This window comes from Agelaius tricolor, unplaced genomic scaffold (assembly GCF_023055355.1).
Source record: "Agelaius tricolor isolate 1412-34295 unplaced genomic scaffold, bAgeTri1.0.p SCAF_69, whole genome shotgun sequence".
Classification (NCBI taxonomy): domain Eukaryota; kingdom Metazoa; phylum Chordata; class Aves; order Passeriformes; family Icteridae; genus Agelaius; species Agelaius tricolor.
In genome coordinates, this window is record NW_027269329.1 from 1,523,504 (window position 1) to 1,544,537 (window position 21,034).

Consider the following 21,034-nt stretch of genomic DNA (forward strand, 5'->3'; position numbering starts at 1 on the left):
GAAATTTAAATGATTATTTTGCGGTAGTTCCTTTATTATTGAAGAGATGTAAATTCTTATTTATTTTTCCATTTTCTGGCTGTTTTTCACTCAGTTTTTGGGCTGTTTTACCAACACCTGCCCCAGGTGGGAGATTTTGCCCTCAGCTGGACAATTTTGGCCTCAGGGGTAGAATTTCTGCCCTCAGTTGGACGATTTTGGCCTCAGGGGGAACTTTATTGCCCTCAGGTGGAGAATTTTGGCCTCAGCTGGACAATTTTAGCCTCAGGGGGAGAATTTCTGCCCTCAAACGGACGATTTTGGCCTGAGGTGTGAGATTTCGGCCCCGAGCATCCCTCAGCTGTGAGGGCTGACCGCTGCTCACGGCCCGCCCGGCCCTGAGGGGCTCTCGGGCCGCTCACAGCCAGCGCGGGACACCGGCCCGGTAGCAGCGCCGGCCGTTCTCCCGCCGCTCCCCAAGCGCTCAGCGCCTCAGAGCGGCCTCGGCCCCGCAGCAGCGGCGGATCCATGAGGCGAAGAACCGCGAGGGGCGGGCGGGGGTCGCGACCCAGCGGCGCCATTTTCCCGCCCTTCCCCTTCCCTCCCTCAGCCGCCTCAGGGTCCGGCCCCGTGACGTCACCGCGCGCAGGCGGAAGTGACGTCAGCAGTATCCCTCCGCCGGCCAGGTCCCCTTTTTGTGTGTGTGGTGTGTGTGTTGTGTGTGTGGTGCGGCTGCGGGCGCCGCGCGCCTGTATCAGCCCGCCGGGCCCGACGACCTTTTTTTTCTTATCCCCCCCCTTTTCCGTGAGGGGTGAAGTAGAGGAGGGGGGGGGAAAAAACCCACACGCACGCCAAGCACGGAGCCGCCCCCTGGCAGAACGTACAGAGGGCGAGCAGAGCCAGGGATAATTCCTTCTTCTTCTTCATTACCATCTTCATCCTCCTTCTCCTCCTCAGCATCCCGCCAAGTGTGAGGGGGAGGGCTCATGCCACCTGCCCCCGTGCCCTGCGGGTCGCCTCGCCCGGAGAGCGGCGGAGCCCCGTAGGAGCGAGCGGCGGCAGCGCTGAGGAAGGTGAGGCGGGGGGCGCGGGGAAGGGGGGGGAATGAAGGCGGCGGGGCCCCCCGGGGGTGGCAGCGGCGGCGGTAGGAGATGGACATGGTGGGGGGGGGATCGGTGATGGTGGAACCGGCTCGAACCGCCCGGGAATGGGGGAGAAGGAGGGAATGAAGGAGGGGGGGGCGGCAGGGCCGGAGCGCGCCGTACACAAAGCGGTGGCGGGAGGAGGAGGAGGCGAAGAGCAGGAGGAGGAGAAGGAGGAGGGAGGGCTCGGGGTGCCGAGGAGGGGCCGGGGAGGAGCCGCGGCGGCTCCGGCGGCCGCTCCCGCCGGGCCCGGGCGGGCGCTGAGGGACGCGGAGGGATCCGCGCGCAGCCCTCACGGCCCGGGGGGCGCGGTGAAGCGGCCGCCCTTAGGGGAGGGGGGCGGTGGTGATGCGGCCCCACCGCCGCTCCCTCCGCGCACCCCCTCCCGCCATACCGGGGGTCCCCTCACGGTTCCCTCACGGTCGCCCCCCGGTCGCCACCGCCGGGGTGAGGAAGGGGCGGTCGTGTCCGTCCTTTCCCCCGTCTCCCGGTGCTGCCGCCCCCTCCTCTCTTTGGCGGCGCTTCTTCGCTGGTGGGCGGCCATGTTGGGCACAGGGATTATTTTTCCCTCTCTTTCTTAGCCGTCACAATACGCTGAGGGTGTGCGGGGGGGCTTTTCCCGGAGTTCTCGGGAGAAGCGGCCTTTTCCCGGTTTTTAGGAGAGGCTGAGGAAAAGGGGAGGGTCTGGGATCAGCGGTTTGCAGGGTGAGACCACCCCCCCATCATCCTTGGCCCTGCTGGTGCTTCACCTTCGCTGAGTGAGTGCCCCTGTCCAGCGCCGTGAGGGGAGGGAGCCCCTCGGCCGCAGGGATTGGGATCCCAGTCTCCTTCCTTGGGGATTTGGGATTGGGATCCCAGTCTCCTTCCTCGGGGATTTGGGATTGGGATCCCAGTCTCCTTCCTCGGGATTTTGGGATTGGGATCCCAGTCTCCTTCCTCGGGGATTTGGGATTGGGATCCCAGTCTCCTTCCTCGGGGATTTGGGATTGGTGTCCCAGCCTTTTCCTGAGAGATCCAGGAGTGCCATCCCAGCATTCTTCCTCAGGGATCTCACCTATTTCTTCAGGGATTTGGGATTTCCATCCCATCCCTTTCCTCAGGGATTTGGGGTGGGTTTTCCAGCCTTCTCCTCAGGGATTTGGGATCACCATCCCACCCCTCTTCCCAGTTTTTCCTGTCACTCTCAGCAGCAGCTCCATCCCCTCATCCCTCCTGGATCCAAGCAGAAAAAAATGGGAAAGCTCCTCATTTTCTCCCCTGCCCAAGCCGGGATCCCAAAACTCCTGGGAGAGGCTCAGGAATTCCCTCCCTCCAGCAGGATTTGGGATTCCATCCCCAAAACCCTCCCGAGGCTGCTTCTCTGAAAATTCCCAGATCTTGAGGTTTTGCTGCTGGAATTCCCTGGGGCTCGGATGTGCCAGGGAGCTGGGGAGGGATGGGATCCTGCTTCCCAAAAACCCGATTTTATTTGGATTCACTGGATTTTATTGGGATTCACCTGATCCCAGCATGGGCAGAGGATGGGAGGGATCCCACCAGAAAAATTCCCAAAGGTGCTGGAAAAAATAATAATAATAAAAAAAAATTAAACATCAAAATAAAGGATTTTAGAGGCTTTTAATGATTAATTAGCAGAAATTAAATCTGATAAATTAACGAGATGAGGTTTTTCCTGTTTTTTTTTTTTTTATGGGTGGGAAGGTGAAGGGTCAAGTCCCAAAGGAAATTTGCATTTTGTTTCACAAATTCCTCAAAATTCCCAGAATTTTCCCAATTCCTGGGTGTTTTAGGGCTGCCAATTAGTAATTATTATTAACATCTAATTTGGGTGTGTTATCCACTTCAAAGCCAAGGAAAACCAACCATTCCTGATATTTTTGGGATTATTTCTCCAGCTTCTCAAGGCCTGGAGATGAGGAACTTTTTGGGAAGAGGCAGGAGAGCATTGCAAGGTTCTGCCTGTGGGATGGGAGATGACAAAATCCCATTTTTTTCCCCCATTCCAGGAAAATTTTCCACTATTCCCCCCATCCCAGGCTGAAGCAATGGAGAGAATTCCCAGATTGGGAAGCTCTGGTTAATTTTTGTTTTTATCCCTGCAAATTTTTCCTTTGATCCCAAAATTCTTGGAATTCTCCTCCCAGTGCTTTTATTTTTATTGTATTCAAATTTTAATAAAAAGCCCCCTGAACTGAAGCTCCTGCTGCCTATTCTAAACTGGGAATTTCGGGATAACCAAAAATCCTTTGGCATTTTTTTAAATCTTAAATTTTTTTGATTTAAAATTTTTAAAACCATGAAATAACATGGGAATGTTATAACATGAATGAAATTCCTATGTTATTTCCTATGAAATAACATAGGAATTCCCTAATGGGAGAGGAAGGCAAAAATTGCAATTTTTTGTGAAATCCAAGAATTTTCCACAAATTTCTCTGGAAAAAAAACCCAGAAATAATCTGAAAATTTCTGGCTCCCTTTGTTTTCCCTTGGAATTTTGGGATCTAAAACCAACCCAGACCCATTATTCCCATTCCTTCCTTTGGAAAAAAAATCCCTGCGAGTTTTTTAGTGCCAAATTCCCTTTTTTCCCCCATTTTTCCAGGATGGCAGACACGGACCTTTTCATGGAATGCGAGGAGGAGGAGCTGGAGCCATGGCAGAAAATCAGCGACGTCATCGAGGACTCCGTGGTGGAGGATTACAATTCCATGGAAAAAAATCCCACAGGTCATTTCCCCCTTTTCCCACTTCATTTTCCCCAATTTTCCCCCTTTTCCAACTTCATTGTCTCTTTTTTCCCCCTGATGTTTCCCATTTTTCTCAGTGACTTTTTCATATTTCCCACTGATTTTCCCCACTTACATTTCCCCTTTCCCCACAGATTTTTTTTCCTCCCATATTCCCATGAATTTTCTCATGGATTATCCCTCTCTTCCCACTTAATTTTGTCCCTTTTTCCTCCACTTATTTTCCCATGGATTTTCCCCCTGTATTCCCCTGGATTTTCTCCCTTTTCCCACTGAGTTTTTCTCCCTTTCCCCCCGTCTCTCCCCCCCTATCCCCCTGCCTTTTCCCCCTTTCCCCCTGGCTTTCCCCCCATATTCCCCTGTGTTTTTCCCCCCTTTCCCTCCGTCTCTCCCCCCATATTCCCCTGCATTTTCCCCCTTTCCCCCCTGGCTTTTCCCCCCATATTCCCCTGTGTTTCCCCCCATATTCCCCTGCCTTTTCCCCATTTCCCCCTGGCTCTCCCCCCATATTCCCCTGCCTTTTCCCCCTTTCCCCCCTGGCTTTTCCCCCCATATTCCCCTGTGTTTCCCCCCATATTCCCCTGCCCTTTCCCCGTTTCCCCCCGTCTCTCCCCCCATATTGCCCTGCATTTCCCCCCGCCTTTCCCCCTGCCTTTCCCCGTTTCCCCCCATCTCTCCCCCCCCTTTCCCCCTGCCTTTCCCCGTTTCCCCATGCCTGTGGGCTCTTTTCCAGGTGGGAATGCTGCCGTCCAGCCGGGCGGGCAGTCGCTGCTGCTGGCGCAGAGCCCCGCGCCCGGCCTGGGGGCCGTGGTGACGCAGCCGCTGCTGCGGCCGGTGCAGCTGATGCAGAACGCCAACCACGGCACCAACCCGCCCGCGGGCACCCAGCCCATCTTCATCACCACCCAGGTCAGCTCCTGGCCCACAGCTGCCCGGGGAATCCCGGGAAAACCCTGCTTTCCTGGGAAAAATTCCCATTCCTCGCTCCGGTTTGGGTGCTGCTTTTCCTGTCACGCCAAAGTCCCCCAGGCTGTGGGATGGGGGTTGGAGCCCTTTGAGTGTTTGGCTCAACAAAACTTCAAACCCTCCAGAGGTTTTGTTTTCCTTGAACCCCAATCCTGAACCCCAAATTCCAGTCCTGATCCTAATCCTAAATCCCAACCCAAATCCTAAACCCAGTTCTAAATCCCAATCCTAAGCCCCAAAACCCAACTCTTATCCTGGGTGATTTTCAGGTTTGTCTGGGATATTTTTTGGGGTTGGAATTCCCTCAGGAATGGCCCGAGGGTGACGGATCCGTTGGATTGCAGCGGTTATTTTCTGGGTTGGTGTTGGGATGGTTTTTGGGTTGGTGTTGGGATGGTTTTGGGTTGGTTTGGGACAGTTTTGGGGCTGATGCATCCCTTGGGTTCCAGGGGTTCCCGGTGCAGAACGTCCGGCCTGTGCAGAGCCCCATGAACCAGGTGGGCATCGTGCTCAATGTCCAGCAGGGCCAGACCGTCCGGCCAATCACCCTCGTGCCAGGTAATTAATTCATTAATCAAATGAGAACCATCCAGTAATAGCTGGTAATGGGAATAATGCTAATAATGATGATGGTGATGAGGTGTGACCAGTGCAGAGCCCCGTGAGCCTATCCCCCTTGTGCCAGGTAATAATAATAATAATAATAATAATAATAATAATAATAGCATTAATAATCGTTTATAATAATAACAATAGTAATAACAATGACAAGGGGCCAGTGTAGAACCCCATGGGCCAGGTGGGCCCCATCACCCTTGTGCCAGGTTATCATCATTAATAATATTAATGAGAATTATCATTAATAAGAATAAAAGCTGTAAATCCCAAATAAAGTTGTAAATCCCATATTTCCTGGGATTGGGGTTGGATCACGGCTCTCTGTTAGTCTTTGAAGCCCCTGGTACCCAGTTTGTTAACCCAGCAGTTGGAATTGATGGATTCCAGATACAGATTCCTAATTTGGGGTTACTCGCACCTGGATTAAAGCTGTAAATCCCAAATTTCTCTTTTTGGGACTGGGGTTGGATCATGGCTCTCTGTTTGTCTTTGAAGCCCCAGGTACCCAGTTTGTTAAACCAGCAGTTGGCGTTCCCCAGGTGTTCTCGCCGGTGGCGCAGGTGCGGCCGGGCAGCGCCGGGCCCGGCCGGCCGGCCACCAACGCCTTCGCCACGGTCATCCCGGCCACGCTGACCCTGCGCAGCACCGTGCCCCAGGCCCAGGCGCCCCAGCAGAGTGAGTCACCAGTTCTGAGCTGGGCCCAAATTCCTGACCATATCCCAAATTCCTGAGCTGAGCCCAAATTCCCGACCAAATCCCAAATTCCTGATCCTTGCTCCAGTTCCTGAGCCTAGCCCAAATTCCCGATCTGGGCCCGAGCTCCTGATCATATCCCAAATTCCCAGTCCCAACTAGAGTTCCAGATCCTGGCCCAAATTCCTGATCATGTCCCAGATTCCGGATCCTGGCCCGAGTTCCTGATCCTATCCCAAATTCTCGATCCTAGCCCAAATTCCTGCGGGAATTCTCATGGAAAAATCCATGGGAGCCAGGGGGTGGTGTTGGGAGCTGGGCCTGAGTTTGCTTTTGGCTCAGAGTTTATTCACATGTTAGGAAATGAGGAGAATCTGGGGCAGTTTGGGTAAAAAAGTGGTTCAGTTTGGGAATTCCTGGCTGGGATTTCACTGGAGTTTTGTCCAAACCATCCCTGGGGGAGACTCAAGGTAGAAGATCCAGGCCAAGAGGCAGGGGTAGAATTCCAGGCCGGAATTCCGCTGGAATTTTGTCCGAACCATTTCTGGTGAAGCCCCAGGGAGGGAACCGGAGGAGGTGGCTGAGTGGGAACCCCACGGATCGCTCTCCCCTCTGCAGTGAGCATCGCCAGCTTCGTGACCGTGAAGCGCCCGGGCGTGCCCGGCGACGGCGGCAGCGGCGGCCCCGAGGTGGCCAAGCTGGTGAACACGCTGGGCACGGTGCCCTCGCTGGCGCACGGCCCCGCCGCGCTGGCCGTGCCCAACAGCAGCCCCGGCAGCGCCCAGCGCGGCCCCGCCGGCGAGGCCTCGGCCTCGGCCGCGCCCCGCAAAGGTAAAAATCCCCTAAAACAGGGGAGTTCCACCCTGCTGGGGGGCAGGACTGGGGTTCGAGGGGTGCCCCTGGTTCCTGGGAGGCAGGAGTTGGATTAAGGTGCTTTGTGGGGTAAAGGGTAGAAAAGAGAAAAACGGGGGTTTGGGGAGGCTTTGTGGGATAAAGGGTGGTGGGAAAGGGAAAAATATGGAATTTTGGAAGGCTTTGTGGGGTAAAGGGTAGAAAAGAGAAAAATGGGGGGTTTGGGGAGGCTTTGTGGGATAAAGGGTGGTGGGAAAGGGAAAAATAAGGAGTTTTGGGAGGCTTTGTGGGACAAAGGGTGGGAAAATTGGGGATTTTTTTGGGGTTATGAGTGTCTGGGGCAGGGGAGAAGTGGAAATGGTGGCACTGGGAGCTGATCCGTGTCTGTCCCGCTGCAGGCAGCTCCTCTCCCATTCCCAGCCTGGATTTCCAGGATGGGGGGCGCAAGGTCTGTCCCAAGTGCGACTCGCAGTTCCGCGTCACCGAGGCGCTGCGGGGCCACATGTGTGTAAGTGGTCATCCCAGGACTGGGGAGCTCTAGGCCTGGCTTAATGAGTGGGGATTCATTCTAGGCCCGGCTTAACGAGCGGGGATTCATTCTAGGCCCGGCTTCATGAGTGGGGATTCATTCTAGGCCCGGCTTAATGAGCGGGGATTCATTCTAGGCCCGGCTTAACGAGTGGGGATTCATTCTAGGCCCGGCTTAACGAGCGGGGATTCATTCTAGGCCCGGCTTAACGAGTGGGGATTCATTCTAGACCCAGTTTAACAAGTGGGGATTCGTTCTAGACCCAGTTCAATGTCTCCATGTTCATTGTCCCAGCCCCAGCTCACTGTCTCTCATTAATTACCCCAGCCCCAATTAGCGAGCAGCCGTTAATTGTTAATTACCCTGTTTCCACAGTACTGCTGCCCGGAGCTGGTGGAATTCCTGAAGAAACGCAAATCCCTGGATTCCGAGCCCGCCCCGCCCTCGGCCAAGGCCCCCTCCCCCGCCCAGGGCGCGGCCCCGGCCCCGCCCCCGACCCCGCCCAAGGCTGCCCCTGAGCCAGGTGAGGGCGGGGCCGACCCCGCCCAGGCCAAGCTGATCATGCTGGTGGATGAGTTCTACTACGGGCGGGACGGGGGCAAGGGGGCGGCTGTGCCACCCTGCCCCAGGGTGCCCACGTCCTTCCGCTGCCCCCACTGCACCAAGCGCCTCAAGAACAACATCCGGTGAGCTGTTATCTGCTAATGATCCACTAATTATCCACTAATTATCTGGGAATAACCCAGGAATAAACTGGGATTGTGGGAGTTGTGTGGGAATGGGCTGGGATCGTGGGAATGACAGGCAGCCTCAAGGACACCCCCAGTGAGGAATTATCCAGGAATTTGCCAGGAATAATCCATGAACAGCCCAAACCCAGCTGGGAGCGATGCACAGAGTGCGTTTTCCCAGGACGGGGAACGGGAATCTCCGGGAATTCTGTCCCTGCAGGTTCATGAACCACATGAAGCACCACGTGGAGCTGGACCAGCAGAACGGGGAGGTGGACGTGCACACCATCTGCCAGCACTGCTACCGCCACTTCAGCACGCCCTTCCAGCTGCAGTGCCACCTGGAGAACGTGCACAGCCCCTACGAGTCCAGCAGTCAGTGCTTTCCTGCTTTGCTTTGGGGCTCACCTGGGAATTTCCTCTGGGCTTCATCGGGGTTTTGGACAGGCAAAATTGTCCCTCCTCCCTCACGCCTTGCTTGAGGTCACCACAAAATCCACCCAAAATTCCAGCCAAGTTTCACTTCTCCAGCCCCAGTTCCACCTGGAGAGCGTGCACAGCTCTTAAAAATCCACTAGGCCGTGCTTTTCCGGGAATTTTTTATCCCTAAATCGGGATTTTCCTCCTGGATTTAGTGGGAATTTATGGAAGGAAAGTTGTCGCTCCTCCCTCGCCCCTTGCTTGAGGTCACCACAAAATCCACTCCAAATCCCAGCCAAGTTTCATTTCTCCAGCCCCAGTTCCACCTTCTCCCATTTCCCTCTTCCCTTTTTTTTTTTTTCCTCTTTTTTCCATTTCCCCTCCCTTTAGCCCCTTTTCCTGCTTTTTCCCATTTCCCCCCTTTCCCCTTTTCCTGCTTTTCTCTCTTCTTTCCCTCTTTTTCCCCTTCTCCCTTCCCCCCACAGCTCCAACTCCCACATTTTTCCCAACTTTTGCCCCTTTTCTCCTGTTTTTTGGTGCAGCCAAGTGCAAGATCTGTGAGTGGGCGTTTGAGAGCGAGCCGCTCTTCCTGCAGCACATGAAGGACACCCACAAACCCGGGGAGATGCCCTACGTCTGCCAGGTATGGAAAACTCCCGGAATTCCCGCCTGGAATTCCCAGTTCCCACCCCAAAAATCCTGGAGTTATTCCCTGTGTGTGCCAGGTATGAAAAAAGATGGAATTTTCCCCTGTTAATTGGGATTTTCCCACACCCTGCTGCTGAAATGCCCCAGATCCCGGGATTTTTTCCCCATTTTCCCCCGTCCTGTTCAAACGCCTCGGCTCCCTTTATTTCCCGGCCCCATCCCGGTTTTCCCGGGTTTTCCCGGGTTTTGCAGGTGTGCCAGTACCGCTCGTCGCTGTACTCGGAGGTGGACAGCCACTTCCGGCTGATCCACGAGGACACGCGGCACCTGCTCTGCCCCTACTGCCTCAAGGTGTTCAAGAACGGCAACGCCTTCCAGCAGCACTTCATGAGGCACCAGGTGAGCGGGGATTCCCGGGAACAATGGGAATTGGGGAGTTTGGGAAAAATGGGATTTGGGAATTGCCTCAAGGTGTTCAAGAACGGCAACGCCTTCCAGCAGCACTTCATGAGGCACCAGGTGAGCTGGAATTCCTGGGAACAATGGGAATTGGGGAGGGAATTGGGAAAAAATGGGATTTGGGAATTGCCTCAAGGTGTTCAAGAATGGCAACGCCTTCCAGCAGCACTTCATGAGGCACCAGGTGGGCTGGAATTCCCGGGAACAATGGGAATTGGGGAGTTTGGGAAAAATGGGATTTGGGAATTGCCTCAGGGTGCTCAAGAACAGCAGCGCCTTCCAGCAGCACTTCATGAGGCACCAGGAGAGCCCCAGTTCCAGGGAACTCCTTGGGAAAAGTGCCTACTTAATAACTAATACCTACTTAATAATTAATAAATAATTAATACCTACTTAATAATTACAACGAATTAATAATATAACAAAAAAAATTATTTCCAGAAGAAGAGCACGTACCACTGCAACAAGTGCCGCCTGCAGTTCCAATACCCGTTCAATACTCAATAAACAATTGATAGCTACTTAATAACTATTAAATAATTAATAAATAAAAACTAAATAATAATTAATACTAATTACTGCTCTTTCCCATAAGAGCGTGTACCACTGCAACCAGTGCAGTTTACAGTCCTAATATCCATTCAGTACTCACTATATAATTGATACCTATTTAACGACAGGTATTAACTAATGAACAATAATGCCTAGCGGACCAATTAATGATTAATTAATGCTGATGGTTTTTTCCAGAAGAAGAGCGTGTACCACTGCAACAAGTGCCGCCTGCAGTTCCTGTTCGCCAAGGACAAGATTGAGCACAAGCTGCAGCACCACAAAACCTTCCGCAAGCCCAAGCAGCTTGAGGGGCTCAAACCCGGCACCAAGGCACGCCCTGACCAGGAGAATTCCCGGAAAAATTCCCGGAAAAATTCCCGGAAAAATTCCTGGAAAAATTCCCGGAAAAATTCCTGGAATTCCCGGAAAAATTACTGGAAAAATGCCCAGAAAAATTCATGGAAAAATTCCTGGAGAATTCCTGGAAAAATTACTGGAATTCCCGGAAAAATTACTGGAAAAATTACTGGAAAAATTACTGGAAAAATTACTGGAAAAATTACTGGAAAGATTCCTGGAATTCCTGGAAAAATTCCCAGAAAAGTTCCCGGAAAAATTCCTGGAATTCCCGGAAAAATTACTGGGAAAATGCCCAGAAAAATTAATGGAAAAATTCCTGAAAAAATTCACAGAAAAATTCCCGTAATTCACAGAAAAATTCCTGGAAAAATTCCCGGGAAAAACTCCTGGAAAAATCCCTGTGGCTTTTGTTGGCTGGGGGTGGTGGGGATGGGGAAAGGAGTGGGATTAAGGGGGGGATTTGGGGAGGGGTTTATGGGATTGAGTGGATTTCTTACGGAGTTTGGTGTGTGGTGGGATTCATTGGGAATTTATTGGCATTCCTTGGGAATGTAATGAGATTCATTGAATTTTGTGGAATTAATTGGGAATTTAATGGCATTAATTAGGAACTTGCTGGGGTTCACGGGGTATTTCCTATGATTAATTGGGTATTTCCTGGAGTTAATTGATTTTTTTATGGGGCTGGTTGGGTGTTCCATGGCATTGACTGGGCATTCGTCCCAGGCCCAGATTCCCTGTGGAAGATCCGGATTTCCCTGATTTTTGGTGCTCCCGCAGGTGACGATCCGCGCGTCCCGGGGCCAGCCCCGCTCGCTGCCGCTGGAGCCGCCCCACGGGATGGGCCCGGAGCCGGCGCCCCTGGGAGCCTCGTCCGACCCCCAGCCCCTGTTCCTGTGCCACCGCAACGCCCCCCGCCGGGCCGGCAAAAAAACGTCAGCGCTTTTCCGGGGAAAAACGGGGATTTGGGGGAAAAACGGGAATTTGGGATTCTCTAGCCACCATGGGATCCTCAGGAGAGCCAGCCAAGGATAAAGTCAGTGCTTTTCCTGGAAAAAATAGGAATTTTGGGGAAACTCGAGGGAAAACCAGGGAAAATACAGGAATCTGGGGAAAGAGTGGGGATTTTGGGGTTCCCCAGCCAGTGAAGCATCCCCGAGAGAGCTGGCAGGAAAACATCAGTGATTTTCTGGGAAAATAGGGGAAATTTCAGGAGAAAATTGTGTCATTCTGGGAAAAAACCAGGATTTCTGAGGTTGGTTTGGAAAGGTGCGGCTGGAATTCTGTCCTGGAATATTGACACTATTGATAATTTAAAATCAGTTCATTAATATTGATTGGTTTTAAATAATCATTCATTTGTAGCAAACGCCCATCCTAACTCCTCCCATGCCCTCTCCCGCCCACCGAGGCCCTCCCAAAGTGCTGCTTTTGATGGATTTTGCCGTGTTTTGCCCCAGGAGCGGCCTGGGCCGGCAGACGTGCCTGGAGTGCAGCTTCGAGATCCCCGACTTCCCCAACCACTTCCCCACCTACGTGCACTGCTCGCTGTGCCGCTACAGCACCTGCTGCTCCCGCGCCTACGCCAACCACATGATCAAGTACGGGGGTTTGGGGGGAAATGGGGGGAAAATGGGCAAAAACGGGGGGAAATGGGCCAAAACGGGGCAAAAACGGGGGGAAATGGGCAAAAACGGGGCAAAACCAGAGGAATTCCTGCTGCTCCCGCGCCTACGCCAACCACATGATCAAGTACGGGGGTTTTGGGGGGAAATGGGGGGAAAATGGGCAAAAACGGGGGGAAATGGGCCAAAACGGGGGAGAAACGGGGGGAAATGGGGGGAAAATGGGCAAAAATGGGGGGAAATGGGCCAAAATGGGGGAGAAACGGGGGAGAAACGGGGCAAAACAGGGCAAAACCAGAGGAATTCCTGCTGCTCCCGTGCCTACGCCAACCACATGATCAAGTACGGGGTTTTGGGGGGAAATGGGGGGAAACGGGGCAGAAACGGGGCAAAACCAGAGGAATTCCTGCTTCTCCCATGCCTATGCCAACCACATGATCAAGGATGGACAAATCTGGGATTTGGGAACAATTTTGGGCTCCTGAGCAGTTTTCCAGTGTTTTATGGGGGATTTTTTATTATTTGTGGGGTGCTTTCTGTGATTTTACAGCCGTTTCTCCTGCTTATCCCTCACTTGCCCACCTCTTTCCCTCTCCAGCAACCACGTTCCCCGGAAAAGCCCCAAATATTTGGCTTTGTTCAAGAACTACACGGCCAGGTATGGAAAAAATTCCCCAAATCCCCATTCCAGGGGAATTCCAGCCCCTGGGAATTCCTGACCTTTTTCCCTCTGGGGGAAAATCCAGGGATTTTGGGATTTATGGGTCCCATTCCCACTGGGGGGGAATTTTACATTTTAATTATTAATAATTATTATTTAATCTTCAATTATTGTCAATATTTTAATTATTATTAGTTTAATTACTAGCAAGAAACAATTGATAGTAATGATTTAGTTATCAATGATTTAATTATTAATGAGGGGTTGGACACATTTTTATATCTGACAATAAAGTTTATTTATTTTTCTTCCTCCTCCCATTTTCCTCCCTTTTTCCTTCCCCTCTTTTCCCTTTTTTCCCCTTTGTCCCCCATTTTTCTCTCTTTTTTCCTGTTTCCCAGCGGGGTGAGGCTCTCATGCTCCTCCTGCCTCTTCGTCACCTCTGAGGGCGACTCCATGGCCAAACATTTGGTGTTCAACCCCTCCCACGAGTCCAGCAACATCATTGTCCAAGGTAAAACTGGGAAAAAAAACGGGAAAATGGGAAAAACCTGGAATTCTGGCCAAAATCCAAGAAACCTTCATATTCTGGAGCTTGGGCTGGGAATAAACTGAATTAATTTTACTTTTTTTTAATGGGATGGAAATTCAGAATTCATTCCTGAGGGAGCTTGGTTTGATTCCAGTTTTTCCAGGAATTCCCACAAATCCCAAATTCCTCTAAATAAAATTAAATAGAAGTAAAAACCTGAAACACCTCAAATGAATCAGAATGAAAACTGGGAATACTCTGTTTTATTCCAGGGCCTTCTTGGATATCACATTCCAGGTAAGCCAAAAATTCCTGTTTATCCTCATCCCTCCCAGTCCATGGGATTGGGAATTTTTTCTCATCTTTTTTCCTCCCTTTTCCATCCTTTTTCCCTCCCCTTGTTTTTCCTTTTCCCTCCCTTTTTCCTTCCCCTTTTCCGTCTCCCTTTCCCTCCTTATTCTCCCTTTTTTTCTCTCCTTTTTCCCCCTTTTGTTCCCTGTATTTTTTCCTTGCCCCCCTTTTGTCCTCCTTTCCCCCCTCTTCTTTCTCTCCCTTTTCCCCCCTTTCCCATTTTTTTTTCCTTTTTTCTGCCCTCATTTTCCCCTTCTTCCCCTTTTTTCTCCTTTTCTCCTTTTTCCCTCCCCTTTCCTCCCCATCCCCAAACTCCCCAAATATTTCACTTTTCCCACTCGCCCTTTCCTCCCCATCCCCGAACACCCCAAACATTTCACTTTTCCCACTCCCCCTTTCCTCCCCATCCCCGAACACCCCAAATATTTCACTTTTCCCACTCGCCCTTTTTTCCCCATCCCCAAACGCCCCACATATTTCACTTTTCCCACTCCCCCTTTTTTCCCCATGCCCAAATGCCCCAAATATTTCACTTTTCCCACTCGCCCTTTTTTCCAGGCACCCCCAGGACACGCCTCAGCCCCCTCCCTGCCAAACGCCCTCCCCTCCTCCGCCTCCCAAGCCCCAGACGCCCCAGAAGCCCCAAGCCCCGGCCCCGAACCCTCCGCCGGCCCCGGCCCCGCCGCCGCCCGAGGCCGCCCCCGCGCCGAGCCCGCCGGAGCCCGCGCAGCGCGAGCCCGAGCCCGGCCGCAAGGAGGCGCTGTCGGTGCGGAAGCTGCGCGTGGTGCTGTTCGCGCTGTGCTCCAGCCCCGAGCAGGCGGCGCGGCACTTCCGCAGCCCCCCCCCGCCGCATCCGCCGCTGGCTGCGCCGCTGCCGGGCCCTCCAGGACGAGCGCCCCGAGCTGCCCGAGGGCAAATACCTCAGCCTGGAGGCCGAGGAGAAGCTGGCCGAGTGGGTGCTGACCCAGCGTGAGCAGCAGCTGCCCGTCAACGAGGAGACGCTCTTCCAGAAGGCCACCAAGATCGGCAGGGCCCTGGAGGGGGGCTTCCAGATCTCCTACGAGTGGGCCGTGAGGTTCATGCTGCGGCACCACCTCAGCACCCACACGCGCCGCGGCGTCGCCCACCCCCTGCCCAAGGAGATCCAGGGCAACGCCGGGGCCTTCATCGAGTTCGTGCAGCGCCAGATCCACGCGCAGGAGCTGCCCCCGGCCATGATCGCCGCCGTGGACGAGATCTCGCTGTTCCTGGACGCGGAGGTGCTGGGCAGCGACGAGCGCAAGGAGAGCGCGCTGCAGACCGTGGGCAACGGCGAGCCCTGGTGCGAGCTGGTGCTGACCCTGCTGGCCGACGGCGGCGTCCTCCCGGCCCTGGTCATCTCCAGGGGCCGCCCGCCCTGCCCCACCGCCCTGCCCAAATCCATCCTGCTGGAGTCCAAGGAGAGCGGCTGCGGCGACGACGAGATCATGGAGCTGTGGGCGGCCCGGGTGTGGAGGAAGCACACGGAGTGCCGGGGCGGCGCCTCCAAAGGGATGCTGGTGCTGGATTGCCACCGGACGCACCTGTCCGAGGAGGTGCTGGCCGTGCTCAGCGCGGCCGGGGCGCTGCCGGCCGTCATCCCCGCGGGGTGCAGCTCCCGCGCCCAGCCCCTGGACGTGTGCGTCAAGAGGTCCCTGAAAAATTTCCTCCACAAAAAATGGCGAGAGCGGGCGAGAGACCTGGCGGATTCCGACTCCTCCGCGCTGCTCCAGCTGCTGCTGGGGTGGCTGGGAGAAGCCTTGGAAGTGCTCGGGAATTGCCCGGAATTGATCCGGAAATCCTTCCTGGTGGCCAGCGTCCTGCCAGGGCCCGCCGGGGCCTCGGGATCCCCGCGGCGCAACGGCGACGAGCAGGAGGAGCTGATCGCCGCCATGGAGGAGAGGCTGAAAATCGCCAAAACCCGGGAATCCTCCCCGGAATTCCCGGAGAACGACGACCCCGAGGCCGACCCCGAAATCCTGCACCGGCTCTTCGAGGGGGAGAGCGAGGCCGAGTCCTTCTACGGCTTCGAGGAGGCGGACTTGGAGCTGATGGAAATTTGAGAATTCCCAGAAAAAAAGGAAAAAAAAATGGGATGGATTCATCCCGGAAATTCCTGGGTTTGGAGAGGCCGAGGAGCGCCAGCAGTGGAAGGGGTGTTCCCTGGTTTTGGGCTCGAAAATTGAAGGATATTCCAAGGTTTTGGCCGCAGAAATTGAAGGATATTCCCAGTGTCTGGCCCCCAAAACTTAAAGGATATTCCCTGGTTTTTGGAGATCCCAACACGTCCCAGAAGTTGAAGGCTATTCCCAATTTTCCGCCCCAAAAATTGAAGGATATCCCCTATTTTTGGCCCCCAAAATTAAAGGAAATCCTTGGTTTTGGCCCCAAAAATTAAAGGATGTTCCCCGTTTTCGGAGAGCCAAACCCACCTCAGAAATTAAAGGATATTCCCATTTTTTAGCCCCAAAAACCCAAGCATATTCCCAAATTTTTGGCCCCAAAACAAAGGACATTCCCAGTTTTTGGAACAAAGAGATGAGATCCCAGTTCCCAGCAGATTTCTGGGATTTTTCCGGATTTGCTGTTTCCGCCGATTTTTTGGGAGGATTTTCGTGACTTTTTTTTCTTTTTTTTTAAATTTAAAAAAAACTGAAAAAAACAAAAAAACAAACTTGGATTCACTGTGTTGGTATTTCCTTGGAATTCTCTCTCGTGGGTGGATATTTTTTGGGAATTTTCTTTACCTCACTTGTACCATAATTCCTGGTTTTTAGCGGTGGGAATTTGACGTCGTTTGTGCCCGGTTTTCTTTCCAAGAAGACAAAAAGTCCCTGGATTTAACTCCCAAAAAAATGGGGGGAATTTTTCTTTCTTTTTTCCTTGACTTTTTTTTGGAATTTAACCCAGAAAAATCCCTGTTTCTTACAGAAAATTCCTTCAGATTGGCTGCGAAGATTCCGTTACTTTGGGGTTTTTTTAATGGAAATTGGGAATTTGGGTGGAATTTTGGTGGAACCTTAGGGAGTTTTGAGGGAATTTGGCTTGGGAATTGTGGAGCCACCATCCACGCCAGCAGTTTTTGGGATTGGCGCTGCTTTTCCTGCCCAGGAAAACTCAATTTCCTGCCCCAGGAACTCAAATTTTCCCAATTTCTCCCCAAAACCTTCCCATTGGAGGGGTAGAAAACCCCAAGTTCTCCTTGGATCCCCCCCTTTTGGATTGTTAATTATCAACTTTATTTAAAAAATAACCATCCTGGAAAAACCCCACCTTCCTTAGGGTCGAAAAATCTGGGATTTGTGACTAAAACTGTGACGAAAAACCCGAAAAAAATCCATGAAAAAAAAAAAGATTTTGGGTTGATTTTTCACTGCCAGCTCCGATTTTTTACCGGAATTTGCATGTTTTTTGGGAAATTTTTTTTTTGTTTGTTTGTTTTTTTATTTTAAAAATTCTTGGAATTCCCAAATTCCAGAGGCACCTGGCACCTGTTTTTCCATAAGATTTGTGGAGTTTTTTTTTTTTGGGTTTTTTCCCGGAAGAAAAACAGGAAAAAAAAATTAAAAAAATATTCAAAATAAATAAAATTTAAAAATAAAAAAAAATATGGATCATCATGGAATTGTACAGGAGTGGAAAATGTGGAATAAAAGCAGGGAAATGGATTTATAAATAAACAGTGTTTTTATTGTGGAAAAAATTCCTTCATTCCCATGGGATTTGGGTGGAAAAATCCTGGATTTAATTAATTGGTTTTTTCCGTGGAGAATTCCTGGGTTCTTTTGAGGAAAAGTTGGGAAAATGCTGCCGGAGGAATTTTGGGAATGGGGAGGGGAAAAATTCCATTTTAATTGGATTTTTGTGGCCTCGAAATCCCTCCGGGTTTGGGATTTTGAGGAAAAATCCCATGGAATGCCCCAAAATCGTGGACAGGGTTTAGGGATTCCTGTGCTCCATCCCAGAAGGGCTTTTCCCACCTCAGAAATTCCACAATTTCGGTAAAAATTGGGATCTGGGGCCACAGCATCCACCCAGAATTCCAGAACTTCCTGAAATCTGCATTTCCCAGGAGAATTCCCACGGCTTTTTGAGGATTCCCAAAGCACAAACACACAGATTGGTCTTAAATGATCAATTTTATTCCCAAAAAACGCCAGATTTGCCATTCCAGAGGGAAGGAAGGGATGGGATAAAAACGGGGATTTGATGAGGCCGGAGCAGCTCCTGGAGATCACTCGAAACCTCTGGAAAAACAGAAAAAAAAAAAGGGAAAAATGGGGGGAAAAAGGGAAAAATGGGGGATAGAGGGGCAGAAAAACCACCTGGATGTTCCTCAGGGAGCAGGAATTGTCTCCCTGGAACTCCTGGATCTCACCTGGATGCCCCCAGAGCCCCCGGGATTCCAAAGCCCTACCTGACCACGTGGGCGATGTCCCAGTTGGCCTCCAGGGTCAGGGGTCCCTCCAGCTCCACGCCCTTCTCCGTCACCGTGGCAACCTCGTACTGTGGGAAAAGCCGGGAATTCCTCAATTCCCACCCGGAATCCCACGGGAAAAACCCTGGAATTCCCCTAATCCCCACCCGGAATCCCACGGGAAAAACCCCGGAATTCCTCAGTCCCAGCCCTGGGATTCCATGGGAAAAACCCTGGGATTAGGATGGGTTTGGGGTGGATCCCACGGATTTGGGGATGGATTTTGGGATGGATTTTGGATACAAACCCTATTAGAGGAGCGAGCATCCCTGCAGCAGAGCACCCTCAGGCAGCTCCAGCAGCTCCCAGGACTGGGATGGGTTTGGGATGGATCCCATGTATCCCACAGATTTTGGGATGGGTTTTGGGGTGAATTCCCGGGATTTTGGGATGGATTTGGGATACAAACCCTGTTGAAGGAGCGGGCATCCCTGTAGTAGAGCACCTTCAGGCAGCGCTCCAGCAGCTCCCGCGCCTCCTCCCGCGTCGGGAGCCGCTCCCGGTCCCGCTCCAGCTCCGCCCGCAGCAGCGGCTGCACACGGATTGGGAATACAGGAAAAGAACAATTGAAATCAGATCAAAAAAATCAAAATATCAATTAAAAAAATAACGAGCTAAAAAAGAAAAGAATCAATTAATAATTGAATGATGAAGTAAAGACCCAAGCCCGGGCTCACCTGGGCCAGGTAAGCCCCGAATCCCGTGGCCAGCGACGGCGCCTCGTAGGCCACGCCCAGCATGTCCACATATCCCAGGAAACTGCGGAACAACGGGACAGCGCGAATCACCCCGGGAACCGGGCATTCCCTTGGGGAAAGAGCAGGAAGCAGCCCAGGAAAAAGCAGGAATTTCCCTGTGAAGCAGTGGGGACCGCGGCAGGAAAAGGGAGCAGGAATTTCCCTGGGAAGAAGGAGAAAGGCCCGGAGCTGCCGGCGCCCGGCTCCTCACCTCTCCCCGCCGTAGACGCCGGCGATGAGCACGGTGTTCCAGAGCGGGTTGATCTTGGAGCGCCGGTTGTACAGGACCCGCGTCAGCCACGAGTGCAGCGCCCGCGGGCTGTAGCTATGCCCGTCCCCCAGCAGCTCCTCGTCGATCCTGTAATTCCAGGGAATTCCGGCCTTGGAGATCAGGGATTCGGGGATTGGAGAGCGGGAATTGGAGAGCAGGGATTTGGGGACTGGAGAGCAGGGATTCGGGTATTGCAGCAGAGCAAAAAACGCCGCTGAATCTGGGGATGGAATGCCAGGAAATTCAGGGATTTGTGCTCAAGGAATTCCAAAGAATTCGGGGATTTTGTGCCCAAGGACTTCAGAGGAATTCATGGATTTGTGTTCAAGGAATTCTGGGATTGGTTCTCAAGGAATTCCGGGATTGGAGCAGAGGAATTCTGGGGATTGGCGCACAGAAAAGATCGCGGATGCGAAATTCCCATATTCCCCTGGAATTCTGGGGTGGGGACTTTGCAAGAATCAGTCGGGGATTTGGAGATGGGAAATTCCCAAATCCCCGGGAATCAGTTGGGGATTGTGGGATGGGGAATCTTGGAATTCCCAAGGCATTTTGGGCTGGGAATTCCCGGGAATCGATTTTGGGATGGGGAATCCCCGAATTCCCGGGAATCTTACACCATCTGCTCCAGGAGCTGCCGCAGGTGCTGGAAATCTGCCAGGTCCCCGGAGGCTCCGAGCACGGTGGAGTCGTTGACCTTGAGGAGCCGGGAGATGCCCCGGAACCGTGCCAGGGATCCGAAGGATCCCACCGTGTCCGCGGCCAGCATCACCCCTCCGGAGAACTTCAGCCCCAGCACCGACGTCCCGGTCACCATCGGGCTCCTGGCACACCGAGATCGGGGTCACACCAGTGTGGGTCCCAATCACACCAGTCTTGGTCCCATTTACCCCAGTCTGGGTCCCAGTTACACCAATCTTGGTCTCAGTCACTCCAGTTTGGGTCCCAGTTTGTCCGTTCTGCGCCCCTGGAGTCTCCCCGGCATTCCCGGATTTTCTGCCCCTTCCCTTTCCCCCTCCCCAGTACCCCCCAGTTCTGCTCCCAGCTCGCCCCCCCAGCCCTCAGAGACACTCCCCAAATGCCCCCACTTCCGCTCCCCCTCCCCAAATTCCCTCAGTCTCCCCATTTTCCTGCCCCCTCACGGACTCCCCCCCCCACTCTCCCCAGTTCCCCCCCATTCCTCCCCCCATCCCCCCCGGGACCCCCCCCCCCCATCCCCCTTTCCCCTCAGGACCCCCGACAGGACCCCCCCATCCCCCCCATCCCCCTCAGCCCTTCCCGCGCCCCCGCTGCCCTCACAGCGTGCGGCCGGCGGGCAGTGCGGCGGGCCCGGTGCCGGTGCCCCGGGGGGCGATGTCGGTGTGTCCCAGAGCCCGGGGGATGTACGTTTGTCCCGGGGCCGGGCCCCCGGCCCAGAACGGCGGCGGCGCTGCCCCGACCTCCATCTTAGTCACGCCGCGATTGCGCCTGCGCTGAGGAAACGCGGCCTCTCCCCGCCGCCGTAGAGTGGGCGTGGCTTCGCCGCCATCTTGAGCGCGGCGAAAACACCAGCCGGTTCCCTCCTCAAGATGGCGGCACCACCACGTGACGCAGCACCGGTGCGGTGGTGGGCGGTGTTTGTCGTGCGGGGCCGTGCCCATTGGGCGGGGTTTGTGGTTGC

General features: G+C 53.3%; 2 protein-coding genes across 2 annotated transcripts; one reads left to right on the forward strand and one right to left on the reverse strand.

The window, feature by feature from the left end:
• The first annotated feature begins 631 nt into the window (after positions 1–631).
• Positions 632–17,557, forward strand: POGZ (pogo transposable element derived with ZNF domain). The gene is given in 19 exon segments (XM_071417422.1): positions 632–1,052; positions 3,727–3,851; positions 4,605–4,780; positions 5,287–5,395; positions 5,951–6,130; positions 6,767–6,979; positions 7,399–7,508; positions 7,905–8,215; positions 8,481–8,635; positions 9,223–9,323; positions 9,581–9,727; positions 10,538–10,672; positions 11,483–11,637; positions 12,163–12,303; positions 12,926–12,985; positions 13,390–13,502; positions 13,793–13,817; positions 14,430–14,709; positions 14,711–17,557. Coding segments are annotated over 18 exon segments (3,777 nt in total). The 5' UTR covers positions 632–1,052; position 3,727; the 3' UTR covers positions 15,953–17,557.
• Positions 17,558–18,009: 452 nt separating this feature from the next.
• PSMB4 (proteasome 20S subunit beta 4) lies at positions 18,010–21,029 on the reverse strand. The gene is made up of 7 exons (XM_071417430.1): positions 20,674–21,029; positions 19,992–20,198; positions 19,315–19,461; positions 19,044–19,125; positions 18,776–18,898; positions 18,307–18,395; positions 18,010–18,136 (listed from the first exon to the last, which is right to left on the reverse strand). Exons 1-7 carry the CDS (start codon positions 21,012–21,014, stop codon positions 18,124–18,126), a joined length of 1,002 nt encoding a protein of 333 aa, XP_071273531.1. The 5' UTR covers positions 21,015–21,029; the 3' UTR covers positions 18,010–18,123.
• Between the last annotated feature and the right edge of the window lie 5 nt (positions 21,030–21,034).